Source organism: Hyaena hyaena, unplaced genomic scaffold, assembly GCF_003009895.1.
Source record: "Hyaena hyaena isolate Hyena2069 unplaced genomic scaffold, ASM300989v1 scaffold_762, whole genome shotgun sequence".
NCBI lineage: Eukaryota > Metazoa > Chordata > Mammalia > Carnivora > Hyaenidae > Hyaena > Hyaena hyaena.
The window spans coordinates 696,164-711,132 of record NW_024081396.1 but is presented as its reverse complement, the minus strand read 5'-3'; the positions used below and the strand labels follow the sequence as shown (position 1 = coordinate 711,132).

At 38.6% G+C, this 14,969-nt stretch overlaps 1 protein-coding gene across 8 annotated transcripts in view; it reads right to left on the bottom strand.

Moving 5' to 3' along the window:
* Nucleotides 1-6,100: 6,100 nt before the first annotated feature.
* Nucleotides 6,101-14,969, bottom strand: part of SATB1 (SATB homeobox 1) — a 97,949-nt gene continuing 89,080 nt past the window's right edge. For 3 of the 8 annotated variants that reach the window (XM_039218447.1, XM_039218446.1, XM_039218452.1), the window contains 3 exons: nt 9,591-9,794; nt 8,901-8,996; nt 6,101-7,202 (listed from right to left, as the gene is read on the bottom strand). In XM_039218447.1, the coding sequence (XP_039074378.1) occupies nt 6,699-7,202; nt 8,901-8,996; nt 9,591-9,794 (804 nt within the window). In that variant the 3' untranslated portion in view covers nt 6,101-6,698. The remainder of the gene's footprint in view (nt 7,203-8,900; nt 8,997-9,590; nt 9,795-14,969) is intronic. The other 5 variants (XM_039218445.1, XM_039218451.1, XM_039218448.1 and 2 more) reach the window with 4 other exon arrangements.

Below are 14,969 nucleotides of genomic sequence, written 5' to 3'. Positions count from 1 at the left end.
ACACAAATACAAAGGGGCACCTGGGTGGCTCAGTCGGTTGAGTGTCTGACTTCAGCTCAGGTCATGATCTCACAGTCCGTGAGTTTGAGCCCTGTGTTGGGCTCTGTGCTGACAGCTCAGAGCCTGGAGCCTGCTTCGGATTCTGTGTCTCCCTCTCACTGCCCCTCCCCACTCATACTCTGTCTCTCAAAAATAAATGCTAAAAAAAAAAAAAAAAAGAAACACAGACAAATACAAGATAGTCATATTTCAGCAGGACCATGAGATGCTAAAAGCTAACAAAAGCCTCTTTACATGTGTCCATTTAAAAAGTCCCAACTAAAAGGACTGTCCATGGAATATGGCTCTCATTTCTTATAATGTGTCTGATATTTCTTCCAAATTATCTGATCTCATTCATGCACTCACCAAACAGGATATTTCCTAATTTCTTATAATGTGTCCTGATATTTCCATGTCAGGATTTGAGTAATATAAATACACGATATTGAATTTACTTGCTCTCCTACGGTTGATTATAACTGTAGTTTAAACATCGTATGAAAAGCTGTAGGTATAGAAACAAAGTTCTAGAGGTGTGTCCTCTCTATATGATTATTTTTTCTTAAGTGTTCAGTAGAATAACTTATTTTCAGAATCATCCTGACACACTCTGACATTTGAGTGGTTTGATTTTATTTGATGCATGACTCTTTTTAAAAAATAGGATGCCAAATTCCTCTATGAACTTGTGTTTATAGCACAGTTATTAATTACATGTAGTTCTTCATTAGAAAAGTAAGTCCACTGGACTCTACCAATTGGAGTGTGAATTAATCTAATGTAGTTTGAGACGCAGGAATGATGGACTTCAGTTAACTTTTTATTATGTCATTTCTAGTTCTTGAAATGCACGCCCCCATTTAGAAATGTTTCTTCTCCCCAGGCTTAGATTTCAGTGCTTTTTAGTTTAGCCCTCGTGGGCACATTGCAAATACGCTACTTCACTATTTTTCAGGTCTATTGTAGTAGAGCCAATTCTTCATTTCTCTGCCTCTCACCTGTGTCTGTCTATTTATTTGTGTATAAGATGTCAAAGGAAAATGAAAAGTAACACCTCAAAATACCACCTTGAAAAAGAAAATGCCAACAAATTCTTTTCTGCACCTGAAGCTTTTAATTCTTTAATCCACTATGGAATGTTGCTTAATTACATATTTTATTATGCATAACTGAAAATTATGTACTTTAGTTTCAACAATGATATGAAAGCACGTATTGTTTATAAATAAAGAGAGGCTGGTTTGTCTCTTTCTTTTTATGTTACAAATATTTGTGGAATTCTCATAGGCTCTCCTTCTAAAATTGGCTTTTTGAGAATTCTCGGAGAGTTGTGAGAAAAACTTCATTTCAGTATTTTCTCTAGAAATCAGAAAATTCATCACTTTGTAAAAAGTAACATAATGGGAGAACATCATTATGGGCAAAAGCCATTGAAAGGTTTGAATATATTTATAAAATTTTCATCTTAATTTTAATGAATTTTACAATGTACTTATTAGGAAAATGTTACAATGGTTGAACTGGGGATGTGTCGTCAGGGGTTCATTACATTATTCTCTTTTTTTGTGTATATTTGAACATCCCTATAATAAGGTGTATGCTTTCCTAGAAAAGATATTTCGTGTATACGGCTCTTAGACCAGGATGGCGGAGTTGGGTTGTTAACATCTCATGCATTTGGTTTCAATTACTTAGTGACAGACTTTTTCATATTAACAAAATGCAGGCTACTTTACAGTTCTGAAATTTTTGAATTGCAATGAATGTTTCTACATTTCCTGCCTTTGGAAAAGCTTTTATTAAGGAGAAAATAGAGAGAGAAATGCATAGATGGAAGGCTTGGGCTTGAAACCAATGTGGCCACACAACAGCTGGACAAATGAGATACCCTGGTTGAGTTTTCTCTCCCTGGTCTTTGAAGTGGGAATTTCAGAGCCTGCTGTAAGTGCCTCAGAGTGGAATGGAGATACGTTTGTGGCAGTACCTTATATAACAAAGCATTTTACAAATGTTCCTATTACCATCTTAAGCATATCTGAGTATGCTGCTAGTAAGGGGCCCTCAGAACACAGGAAGGCTTTGAATGAGATCTGGTAAAATTCGGAAATCAAAGTTGGAAACAAAGGCAGAGTAGATGAAACCTGTCTCCGCATTAAGATGCTATTGGACAGGTTTGTGCCACAGATCAGTGCGTTCACAGACATTAAATATTTGTACCTTCTCAACATCCTCAATTAACAGGTACTGTTTGTTCTTTTGTGAGTGGAAAATCAGAGCAGCACACGGGACATCATGCCTTTTGGGGGTGTAAAGACATGATTTAGATTCTGTCACTATAATGAGGGGTTACTTAAATACCATAAAGAGCAAATAATAACAGTAACAAAAATTCAACTAATAGTACAGAAATAATGTTCCAGATTTAATTCTGTGCAAAATAGGAGTTCATGTTTACTTTGCAAGGCAACAAGTATAAGGTACTTTGCATTCTCTCATCAACCATTATCAGAAACCAGGGCCCAAGTCATGTGCTTTTGATCACAACAAGGATATTAGCACTTGAAAACAGTTGACAGAAGGTGACTTAATACACAACCTCGGTATAAGGCAAGAAGCCGTAATGGAATTTTAGTGGAATTATTTTGATAAAATTAAATTTGGAAATACATGATTCATAGAAGTAGGGTATTGTAAGAAAGACTTAAAAATGTTGCGCATCTTTTAAACATTAATTCTGAACTACTTTTACTTGACATTTGGTATTGTTAAACAGGTAATAGTATTCTGGACGCGTACTTTCACCACGTCTCCTTTAATAAGGGTAGTTTGTATTTTATAAAAAATGTGCATGTTAATAGACTGTAATTTAACCTCTGTCGAAAGACATGCAAGTATTTAGTATTTACATTAAAAGGATTGCCTTGGAAGAAACACTGGATCCATATTATGCCCCCTTTAAAAGTCGAAAATCCTTATTTGTAAGATAGACTATTGTTTTCAGTATATTCTGATATTTTGAATGTGATTAATAGTTTTGGACCTTCGTTGGTTTCCACACCATCATGCAAATTTTTGGCTTGGTTTAGCAAGACAGTCTTATTTGGGGGGCTATGTAATAGGGTATACACATTTTGCTTGTTTTGAAAATATCACCAGGCAGTTCAGAATACCTCATTTATTGATAATATCGTGACAATCAAGGACCTTAATATTAGCTGATGATAACAACAGGGAAAAGGGCAGAATTTAATAGTGGAATGTATGGGATTGTCATTTTTACTCAATGTTGAACCATTTTGAAAATGTCTTCTACTCAAGCTATATATTTTAGATAAGCACAGTTAGATATAGATATCACTACTTGGAAAAAAAATAAAGAACACTTCTTTTAAGCTCAGAATTCCTTAGGACTAAATATTAATCAATACACATTTTATACATAATATGTACAGACTTTTTAGCCAAGTCCCATACAACTAGGGCACACATATTAGGTACCTTGGTTTTCAAAGGTTATGTGTCAACTCTGCATATTACGTGCCAAGGAGATACTGTCAACATTATTTTTTGCATAATGTGCAAGTATTATATGGCCACAGAGTGTAATACAAATTAGTGGCAAAGTGCTGAGGGAAGGAATCCATGACAGATTGAGATGCACAAGGTTGAATATTACCCGTAAACTACCTGACTCTGCTAAGGTGTTAACAGCACAAAGCGCGATGTCATGCCCAGCTTTTAAAAGTTTCTGAAATACTCGGACACGATGAAGCTTGGTCAAGGAGTTTTTCCCATAGCCACTGGTAGTAGGAGGACTGGGAGTAACAATGCGAAACACGAGGGGCGCAATGTGGAAGATCACCCAAACGAATCCATCTCGAACTGTGCTATCTTCCCTGGAAACAATTTTGCTCACTCCATCATGACCATCACTCTTTTTTACTATGTGCTTTTTATTTTTATTTTTGGTTTAAAATATCGTTGTTAGTAAGATTATGCTGCTTAAGGGTCTAAGTGAGTATTTTATTAGTCTTGTATTGATTTCTTACACACACTCATCAACTCATTCAAAATGTTATTTCGAAAGAAATTAGGTTACCGGGAATGGCAAAATCGTATTCGCAACCCAATTTTTCGTTCTAAAAATATTAAATTTCTGGCACCTTATATTCTGTTGGGCTGGTTAAAAAAATAAAATAAGAGTCTACACTTTGCTCTAGCTTTCCCCCCATAAACTCAGAGGAAAAAAGGAGGGAGAAAGGATTTTGTAAAAAACTTTATGGCATACTTGTATCTATTTCTTCATTTTTTAAATACATGACATCTAGTTTCTATCTTATTAATTCAAATTCCGTTTGCTCAAATGATTTGCTATACTCTGAGCAAGAAATGTTTAAAAGTTGTCTTCTCATTTAATAAAAAGAACTTTTTCAATACAATTTTAAGAGCAAACCAGCTGCCTTCGAAGCAGTTCAGCTGTGCTTCAAAAGTAAATAGTACTTTTTACTGCTGAATTGGGAGTCTTCAGTGATGCCATTTTTGTTTCTTAAGTAAAAGTTCAACATCAAAGCAGCCCAGTTGCGTACCAATGAGCTCATCGGGGCCTGGAAAAATGTCAGGCGTGAAGAGATTGGACAATTTCAGAACCAACCATCAAGGAACCCAGACAGATACCCCCGTTAACATCTAGGAAACCTTAAAAAGCAGCCAAAGATGAAGTGAATACAAACAAAATAATAATAATCAAAAACTGCAACACTGGCCTCAATCCTTTCCACGGCCATTAGCACATCTCATTTTCGATCTTGGGAGTTTACAGAGCTTTTAAGTTGCGAGAATTTTGAAGACTGTGTTTAAATTCCAGGTGTGTTATTCTTATTTTCTTCATTTAGTTCCTATAGTTAGGACATACATAATCAAATGAGCTCAGAGTCATTAACTTATATTCCACTTATAACTTAAAAAAATACATTGCTTACTATGAGGTTTTTATACAGAAGATCCATTTTTTCCCTACTTAATGTTACTGTTAAAGGTCTTTAACATATTTATACATTAGCTTAAAAAAAGTGTCGCCATAATTAAATACTGTGAAATAAATGAGGATGAATTCATTCTAAGCGCCTAACTCCTAGTGACTAGATTTATGCTTTTGTTGGCAGGTCATTTGACCATTCTGCTATCTCTGTTTATTAGGCAAAATCTTAACCAGAAAACAGGTTATGGTCTTCACTGTTAAAACGTAAAGAAATGACCACAGGCTTCTGATTTAAATTTACAGTGTTTCAAGTGACTTTTCGATTGCTCTTTATAAAATCAGTAAAATACCGTCAAGAAAATAGTAACATGCACCTAACTGAGAGGGCCATCTTTGACTCTGTAAAGTTACTTCACATAAGCAGACAAACCCTACCGTGTCATACCATACAAACAATTTTAATTGTGTAGTTACAGTCAATGACCACTCCTAATCAGAACATTTCTGCATAAAGAAAATTGTGATACACTTATAAAAACAGCCAGCTGTAACAAAATAGCTGGTGTTTTCATAGCCATAAACTCATAAAAAAGAAATACACCTTTATACAGAAATTTTATACAGATGTAGCTTTAAAATTGATTGTAAACCAAAGGAAGACACATTGCAAACATCAATTATTTTCACATTAATTGCATAATTTTCTAAGGTGATCTATTAGTTTTATTTACCTAAGCTTATTTGCATGATAGTAAAAATTGCATACAACAATAAGAGTGAAGCTTATAGTATGAATTGCTTGGATAACATAGAGCACTTTTTATAGGCAACTGTGTAAAGCACATTTTCTCTATTTAAAACTTTTAAGACACTTTGTTTTACTGCCCATCAAAATACATTTATAAATAGAAAAGAATCAGTATGGTAACAAGAGAAGCAATATTACACTTAACGGAAACTTCCAAAAAATTAATTACAACATGATGCTGCAGGATCTACAAATAAATAATGAGGACTAAATTGTGTTTCACATTTTCTTTTCGTTTTTTTTAAAAAATCATGTAACAATGAGAATGAAAAAAAATTACAGTGAACTTTTATTTCCAAAATAAAAACAAATTTGAATTACGGCAGTGCCATATAATACAAGGCATTTGTTGGCATATGTCATCTTTAAACTGCATTCCACAGTCTATAGTTCTTTTGTAACATACAATAGAGTAACAAACTCTTTTTTTTCTTTTTTTTTTTAAAATAAGGGGCGAGTTTCCAAAGATCAGTGTGGAGTGTTACAGAAATAATTAAAGGAAGGAAATAATAATCACAGAAGTTATAATGCTTGTTTGAGGCTCCAGAATAATAATTTTAAAAAAAAAAAAATCACCGGTATCATGCTAACGGGTCCGCATCTTGATGCGTCCCGTGAACACAAATTTTAACTTTTAATACCAAACAATCCTCGATGCTTCACCTGGGGCTGCCAAGCAGTTTGTAAAACAGAGTAAAACATTTAGTGCAGTCTGTATTATCCGCTCTCAACTTTCCTGTTTGTGCAAGTTTCTGAAGATTCATTGGCCAAACAATGAACAACGAAGGTTTTCTGCGAGAATACAAGGCGGACTTCTCACGTCGTTAGTAAATACCAGTGGCACTGTTGAATGAAAATAATACTTCGATCTCAGTCTTTCAAGTCAGTGTTAATGTCTGTGTTTCCTTCCACCGACAGCTCTTCTTCTAGCTTCACCGAGAAAAGGGTGTTAGCATTTTTGTCTTGGACGCTGTCTTCCAAATCCTTCAGCAACTCCTCTTCCTTGTATTCGGCCACATCCACCTCCAAGCCGGAGTTGTCTTTCAGTTTGCCATGGTGCTTGAGATAGTACCGCTGGTTCTGAAAGAACTTGATGATGGTGTACTTGGGCAGGTCAAGCTGCGCGGACAGAGTCTGGATGGCCTCTTCGTCCGGGTACAGGCCCACGTCTTGGATGAAACTCTGGAGGATGCCCAGGGCTTCCACGGAAATCTTTGTTCGCGGCCGGGTCTTCTGCCGGTTCTCGTCCTCGGCCTCTGCGGGCGAGGCCACGGTGGGCTGTCGCGGGGGGAGCCGGGGCCCTGCGGGCTGCTGCGCCTGCGCCTGAGGGGGCGGGGGCGCCGGCTGCTGCTGCGCCTGCGCCTGGGGCTGCTGCTGCAAAGGAACAAGGCGACAGTCAGAGCTGGGCCTTCTCCCCGGGGGGCGCGAAGCCATCTAGGAGGAGGAAGCGGGTGGCTCAGAATCCCACCTGTAGCTTCTCCAAGGGGGATGGGATTCAGGACAAAAAGCGGGTGGGTGGCTCAAGGACCCAGGGCATGGGGGAGGGGGAGGGGAGTCAAAATGATAAGGACCAGGAGGGGAGGCGTTACTCGGGTTTTGGAGGCAGCCACTGGCTGCATGATCCGAGGTCAGGGGAGCCTCCCGGCCCTTCGTTTTCAGTCTGGCTCACGGAAGTGAAAAGTCAGCGCGCTGAAATAGCCGTGAACTTCACCAGAAGGATACGCATCAAAGGCGAAGACAGCAAAGTAAATTATGATGTAAATAATTAACAAAGATTGAAAATGAAGATTGAAGAGTAAGGATTTCAAAGGCATTTTAGACAGGGGAGCTACACAGCCACGGGGAAAGAAACGCGTTTTCGCCCCATGTCATCCCTGGCTAAACCATGGAGCAAGAACGTAACGTCTTATTTAAATGCCAAATAAAATGGATAAACGTCTGCTCTTCTTCGGCACTATCCCTTAAGACTCCAAAGGATTTCTGGGATTCTCACTTTTGTGAGTTTCCTACCAGTCAGTTCCGATATAATAGACACACAATTTCTTACCAAATTGCACTCGGCTGACACTGCAGGTTGGTTTTTTTTTCTTTCTTACCGAAAAATAAAGGTTTGTTCCGCCGTACAACGGCTAGCAAACTGTTTTGTCGATAGTAAACGGAGATGTGATTAGGGTTTAAATTTAGTGTACACAGACACTTTTTCGTAATTAGTGTCTGTATATGTGCTGTAATTTCCATACACAATTATACATAACAAATGTATGACACATGACGCACTGTATACGCTATATCCATAATTCTTACCATCAAAGCAAATCGACCTGAGTAAGCACCGAACTATTAGAACACTTATACCGAGCCTAAGTATTTCCTTTTATCCCCCTAAGAAACAATTTTATTAAAAACAATTTGCATTTTCAAACAAGTACTATTTTTATTACTTAACATATACCTTTCTTTTTTCCCCCTGTTTTTGCTAAACAGTAAGTTTTTCAGGCTTTCATGATTATTTTAGTGCTTGATATCCTAAGGGATTCTGTTTTCCAATTTATCTTTAATACACACTCAGGGATTTTTTTTTCCTAGTGGATGGATAGCCCTATTATTGTTTTTAGCAGGGTGTGTGTGTATACACACACACACACACACACACACAGACATATATTTTCCACAGCAATACCAAGAAATAATGCAGGTGATTCAACAAAGACAGTAGAATTTAAGGACCCTGGAAAGCAATGGGATTTTCTCTTAAAGGGGAAAGCTAAAACCATCCCCTTAGATTAAACAGAAGTCAGTCATACAGCAAGTTCGTTCAACATGCTTCCTTAGAAATCAAGGCCATAAGGCACCAACCTGATCCCAGAGCTTCCCAATCTAACTTCATAGGGGAGTTAAGGAGACTAGTCCCATGACATGGCCAGCTCAGTGCACGGCTGACTCCGCTGGCCCAGTGGCCGTTGGCCACCACCATGGTTAGTATGTCCTCTGCAAGTCTGAAAATCCAGACCAAGGGAGCCGGTCTTGACGCCACCCCCTCTTGCTGGCATAGGTTAACTTGTGCCCGCTCACCTGAGGAGCAGCACCGAGCCACGGTGCAGGGGTCAGCAGGCCTGGTAAGAAAACGCCTCTAGACTCTCCTTTCCCAAGGGTGGTGGGAGAGGGGCTCTAAAGGAAAGACAAACAGACATGACTCACCCCTAACCTGTGTTCTCTGAGGGTGTGGGGAGATGCTACAAGGTGAAGGAAGGGCCAAGGAGTCGGAAGCAAGATTCCAGTTAGGTTTCCCTCCCCTCCTTGCTCTGGACAGCATCCGAGTTGTGACTGCATAAACCTCCTCTACAGGAATTCCTTTCCTAAAGGGCAGTATTGGTCGTCACTAAAGAATAGTGGGGTTTGGTTGTTTTTTTTTTTTTTTTGATTCTGATTTTCAAAAAACAAAAACAAAATTTGAGCTCTTACACACAAAACCACCCAACTCTAACAAAGCACACTTGCCAAAGTGAGTGACACACAAGACGTGTCAAAAGGGGGTCCCTGCCACTTTGTGGGTGGGGAGACGAGGGAAGAGGAACACAATACACATGTTGGAAAAAGTGTGTTAATTTTCCCTTTACTCCCCTGAGCAAGATGGCAGTGTACTGTTCTCTCTCGCTAAAGCCTATGTTTAGACTGGCGGGAAGAAGAGAAACGCTAATTTCCCTGCTAAGTGTAAAGCTCTATTTACTTAGTGCGATATTGAATTGGCCAAGGTAAACGAACCTGAATCTGCTCTGCTGGAACATGGATAATGTGGGGCGGCCTGTCGCCATGGTGATGCACCGCGTTGCTCTCCTGTTCATAAATGGCGTCACGTTCTGGCTGAGGAAGACTGAGGAACCTTCGGATCATGGAGAGGTTCTCCCACAGGGTCCTGTTTTCTGGAGAGGGATCTTCTTTCCAGCGTAACAGCTCACACAGCCACCCCTTAGAGACAAGGGCATAATAAGTCAGTTCCTGCCTGTGGGAGGCTGAGATGTTCCGTTAAGAGCGAAAAAGAAAAGACCCTGTGAAGTTAACTTTTTTTCATGAGCTCAAAACACTCCAACCTGCTTTAAAAAAATTTTCTTTAACCTGTTAAGAAGGAATAGCTGTAGCTGTCAGGGAGGCAGGCTCTGTTTCTAATAAATGTTCAGATTTGCATCTCAAAGGAGGGTCATATTTTTTTAGATTCCAAGGGCAAGACACATTTACCACAGACACTGCAACATACGAAGCATGAGAAAAGTCAAGTTGAGTGTGCTTCTAGTCTTGCCCAACTTTCTTGTCTGATGAGCGGCCGGCCATCTGAGATCCTCAAGGTATTTAGAGATAGGGCAGATTTTTAGAATAGTATTTTTTTTTCTAAAAGGATTCCTCAAGTTTATAATTTTTGTATGAAGAAGGAACCTATGTGTAAATATTTGTGTGTGTGTGTGTGTGAGAGAGAGAGAGAACAGACACGTGCAGTAGTGTGAGCAAGAACGCTGTCTAGTGTAAAACACAGTGATCAGAATGGGTATGAGCAGAATTCTCCCGGAAACAGCCTTCCAGAAAGATATCTTGGGGCCTGCTTTTTTTCTGCCCATTGCAGTGTGCAACATAGGATTCATCAGGCGAGAATTTTAATAGATTTCCTTAGCTGAGAGAGGGAAATGTCCAATGAAGGCCAAAACCAGAACCTCTCTGATGCCTCCTCTAAAGTTCCATTTTTGATCCTCAGATTATCGGTCAGAAACCGAGTGGTCCAACAAAGTACATTGTCTAACATTTTCTAACCACCATCCCAAACGTTCTTCATCTTGGCTGTGGTGATGGACACTAGGCAGTGGGGTTGTCCCGCCCGGACCCCTTCACCGGCAAGGCAATCACCCCAGTGGCCGTGCTGCCTGCTAACAGCTCAGAGCCACACTCTTCTCTGGGGCGATGTTTGGAGTCATCGCACCTGGAGATGCCAGGACAGGTACTCCGAGTCCCCACTGCCCCCCTCACCCTGGGGTGGCCAGTGGTTGGCTGACCCAGTGGCACAACGTTCCTGCCTTCTTCCCCTCAAGTGTCCATTCACGCAACCCTTCAATTTACTCAAGAGAGATGGCCCTCCCCATTCTTCCTGCTCCCTTCCCCATCAACACGGACTACCCGAGACCATATGCTTACTGGACCCTGCCTCATCCCTATCCTCTCTCACGCCGTTCAGGTCTCATAAAATCCCAGACACCTGATTCCTGTCTTAGGCTCTGCTTTAGGGACTTGACCTAAGTGTGGGGATTTCTGGGACATTCCAAGTAACTTAGTTGGACGGGAGTGGAAAAAGCACAATTTCCTTATCATCTGAGTTTTAGAACTAGCCAAGGAGAGGTTTTTTTTGTGTGCTGTTGCTGTTGTATGGGGGTGAGATCAGAGAATGGTGTGACTTTTCTCCCTTCGTCCCATACTGAACTACTGGAGAAAATTCCCCTTCGCCTTCTAACTGCAATATACAGCGAAAAGAAACAAGGCCCATTCTTTCCAAAATGGCCTATTTGAGAGAATTTAAAAGAAAAGACAGAGAGCTGATAACATTAGCTTCCCAAGACCTACCCACTAACCAGCCAAGGATGATGGCTGTTGCTAAACCTCATGAGATCTACTTTTTCTAAGACATTTGTTTCTCTACTCAACAGGTCTTTAAATTAAACAGATACGTACAAGCGGAAGGTCATGCAATCGTGCACTCATTCCGTGGCCCTGAATGCATAATTCAAGCCTAAGAGAGCAGGCAGATTTATCTGAAGATTTACCTGCAAGAATATTAGTTAAAAAAGTAATAATTGTGATGAGAATGTCACGGGATATGCTTCTTTTCTAACCATGGCAGTTCTATCTTTATTTCCAGAAAAATATGATGATGTGTCATATTTTCGCTCTATTCATATGAGTATAATATTAACTCTCAAACTGTATTTGAGTATTTGAGGTATTTGAGACCCACTTGCATATGTGCCCTGCAGATATTTATTTAGCTCTTATTGGCAAATATTTGCTATCTGGATTGAGCCATGAAACTATTTTCTATTTTCCTACATCTCAGCTATTTCTTTATACTTTACCTCGAAGTTTTGATGCTGTGCAGGTTTTAGATATATATCTTCCTGTAGGCTTGAATATTAACTATGGTTAAGATGGCTTTTCTCCCCCATTCTTCAGCTACAGCAACCCCCATGCCCACGCGGAGCAAACTGCTGCAATTCTATGTATCTTTCAAGATGTTAGAGGGCTCATTAACAGAATAGAAAAGTTGGGTTTTGGGGGGAGGTCTGTGCTTAGCTAGAATTGTATACTATCGCACTAAGTGCTAACATCGAGTATCTATCTAAGGTTTTTTTTTTTTTTTTAATAGAAATAAATGTCTGTAACTAAAATTGCGAAAAGTTAAATTAAGAATAATTCATGTAAGAAAAGCTTCTTGGAGAGAGCTGAACAACTCCAATAATTTTTCCAATCCTTTAGAAAAACTTTTTAAAGTAACACAGAGATCAGTAAGCACTCGGATATATGTGAAAAAACATGTGGATCACAGATGTTCTTTGGAAAAGAAAATCATTAGTTCTTTTAAAATGGCTAATAATGATAGCTAATTCCTAAACAATCACACTCATGCTGGTTTAACAAATATTTCAGAAAAAGAGCCCTGACTCATTCAACAAATATTTTGCTCATATTGTCACTTCTGTGTCTCTATACTTATGAGATGGATCCTTATTTTTATTAATTGCCCATGACTACCATAACATTTCCAGTAGTTTGCTATTAACCTCTGCCCTTAAATAATACTTCTAATTCCTTATCTGAAAATAATTTGATGAATTATAAGTTTGAAGCATGTCTCTGCTAGCCTTTCAAGAGACATGATGATTTTAAGAGACTGAAATCAGATGCTTCTTAGAAAAATATTTAACGGTGCAGCTGGGAACTGTTAGTTCTACAAGGGTATTCCAAAAAGAAAAAAAAAAATTAGAAAGGGGGAGTGAATTTCTTGATGTGTGTATCTCTTGAAAAATAATGGAAAACAGACATTTTGACACGCTCGTTCTTTGTCAGCAGAGAAGCTGGCTCATTCCCAATTTACACTGGCAAAAATAAGATTAATTTATTCTAATACTATTTAAATGCCTTGGAATAGTCGGACCACCTCAAATCCTATCGATTGAGACTCTATTAATGATGACAGTAATCTGATCTAGGTTTTGCGCAAAGTGACTAAAAAAGCCAAATGCCTTCTAATTCCCCAATACCTTTTTCTAGGTCACTTTTCCACAAGTGATACTGTTAGAGCCAACAAACTTGGTAAGACAATCAACATGTCAGAATATTGTAATATCTGACAAATAATGCTAATTCCCCTAAGCACTGTATGGGTTTTTAAATGATAAATGTATAGATCTGCTGGGTAGAGGAGAGACAAGGAATGAAATGCAGTACTTTGTTGCAAAATGTGAACATAATTACATTTTTAAGTGAGGTCTCTGGGACTTGAAATACTGTCAGACATGAGGCAGGAGTGGTGAGCTACTCCCCAAATCAAATTCGAACACAACCGTTCCATACGGTAGGGAAGACGGGAGTGTAACAGCCTCAAAATAATAAGACCAATCCATTCTCAGAGAACTAAAATGGTACAAGGAACAAGCTAAACTTTAAGTGTAGTAAATTTGCCAAGCAACATTACACTGCATATAAAGAGGGCAAAATATAAACAGTGGCCACATGTAAATAAATTAGTAAAACTTTCAGGATGTTACTACTTTTCAAACTGACAAAGTTTAATTTGACACCTTCTGTTCTAAACCCTTTGTTTCTATTCGAAATCACGCCTTGAGCTGTTGCGATCAATCACAGCGCTCCCCTATTACTTAAAAAAACTGGCATGAACCCTGAATAAGCTGAAAATGCCATGCAGATGAATTCTGAGATAATATGTTCAAACCTGTTATATACAACACAAATCCTGTAAAGTTATGTATTGTAAACCTACATTTATTGAGAACTAAAAGTCTTAAATCCATCTGCCACAAAGGAAATACTGTTATGTACTTTATAGTAACCAAGAACCATCTGCAAATGTCTTGCTACCATAAGCAAGAAAACGGTGAAGATGCTAAAGCTCAGACTGCATGAGATAAATAACATCCTTCCGACTGGTTTTGGTGAGGGATCTATTAAAAAAAAAAGTAAGATCGGGGCGGTGGGGGGTGAGGGGGGGGGGGAAGGAAAAGAGAAAATGCAGAATGACTGCCAAACCAGTACTGAAAAAAAGCAAAACAAACTCAATGACAACACAATGGCAATTTATTATGGTCCATGAAACACATGACTGTATGCTCATTTTAAAGGAAAAATTAGCAGTTCTAAACTCAATATTCTAATGATGTGCTTTACTGACAGAATCTTGTTGTACCACATTTAAATAAAAATCCTGGCACCTTCATCTCTCAGCTGCTAATTTCCAACCAAACTCGATCCCCAATTTCCACGCCACTCTTTTTAGAACAATTAATTCAAGTCAATTCACTTCGAAAATGTGAACGGAGAAGGGGTACACAATGATTTTAACTGAGTCAGAAAAGTAACCTCCTTTCTTGAATGAATGTATTGTACCTACAGGGTTTCACAAAATAAAAAGAGAACCCTTACGGGGCCTGTTCTGTGACAGAGCTGGGAACACACAACACAGCGAGCTTTCCAGAGGAAAACAGGCTTCAGTATTCTTTGAGGAAAAAAAAAAAAAACATTTAACACAATATACAGACATGTGTATGTTACTGTTATATGCATATATATTTTAAATCCAAGAGCTGTAAGAAAAAAGAAAGAAAATGACAAATCTTGCTGTAACTAAGAAAGAAAAATACATTAAAAAAAAACGGAGTGGTAATTTGAGTTCTAAAAAGCAAAACATTTTATAGTCTGTATTTATTCCCCCTCACCCTCATCTTTTATGTGTTATTTGCAGGAGTATTTTGTTCCAATCTCTGGGGCATATAGTATAATAATATATGATATTAAAAGAAATCAATCTAAATAGGGACGTATTTGATACAAACATTTTAGTGGAAAGCATGAATTACATTTCAGCAAGTAGTA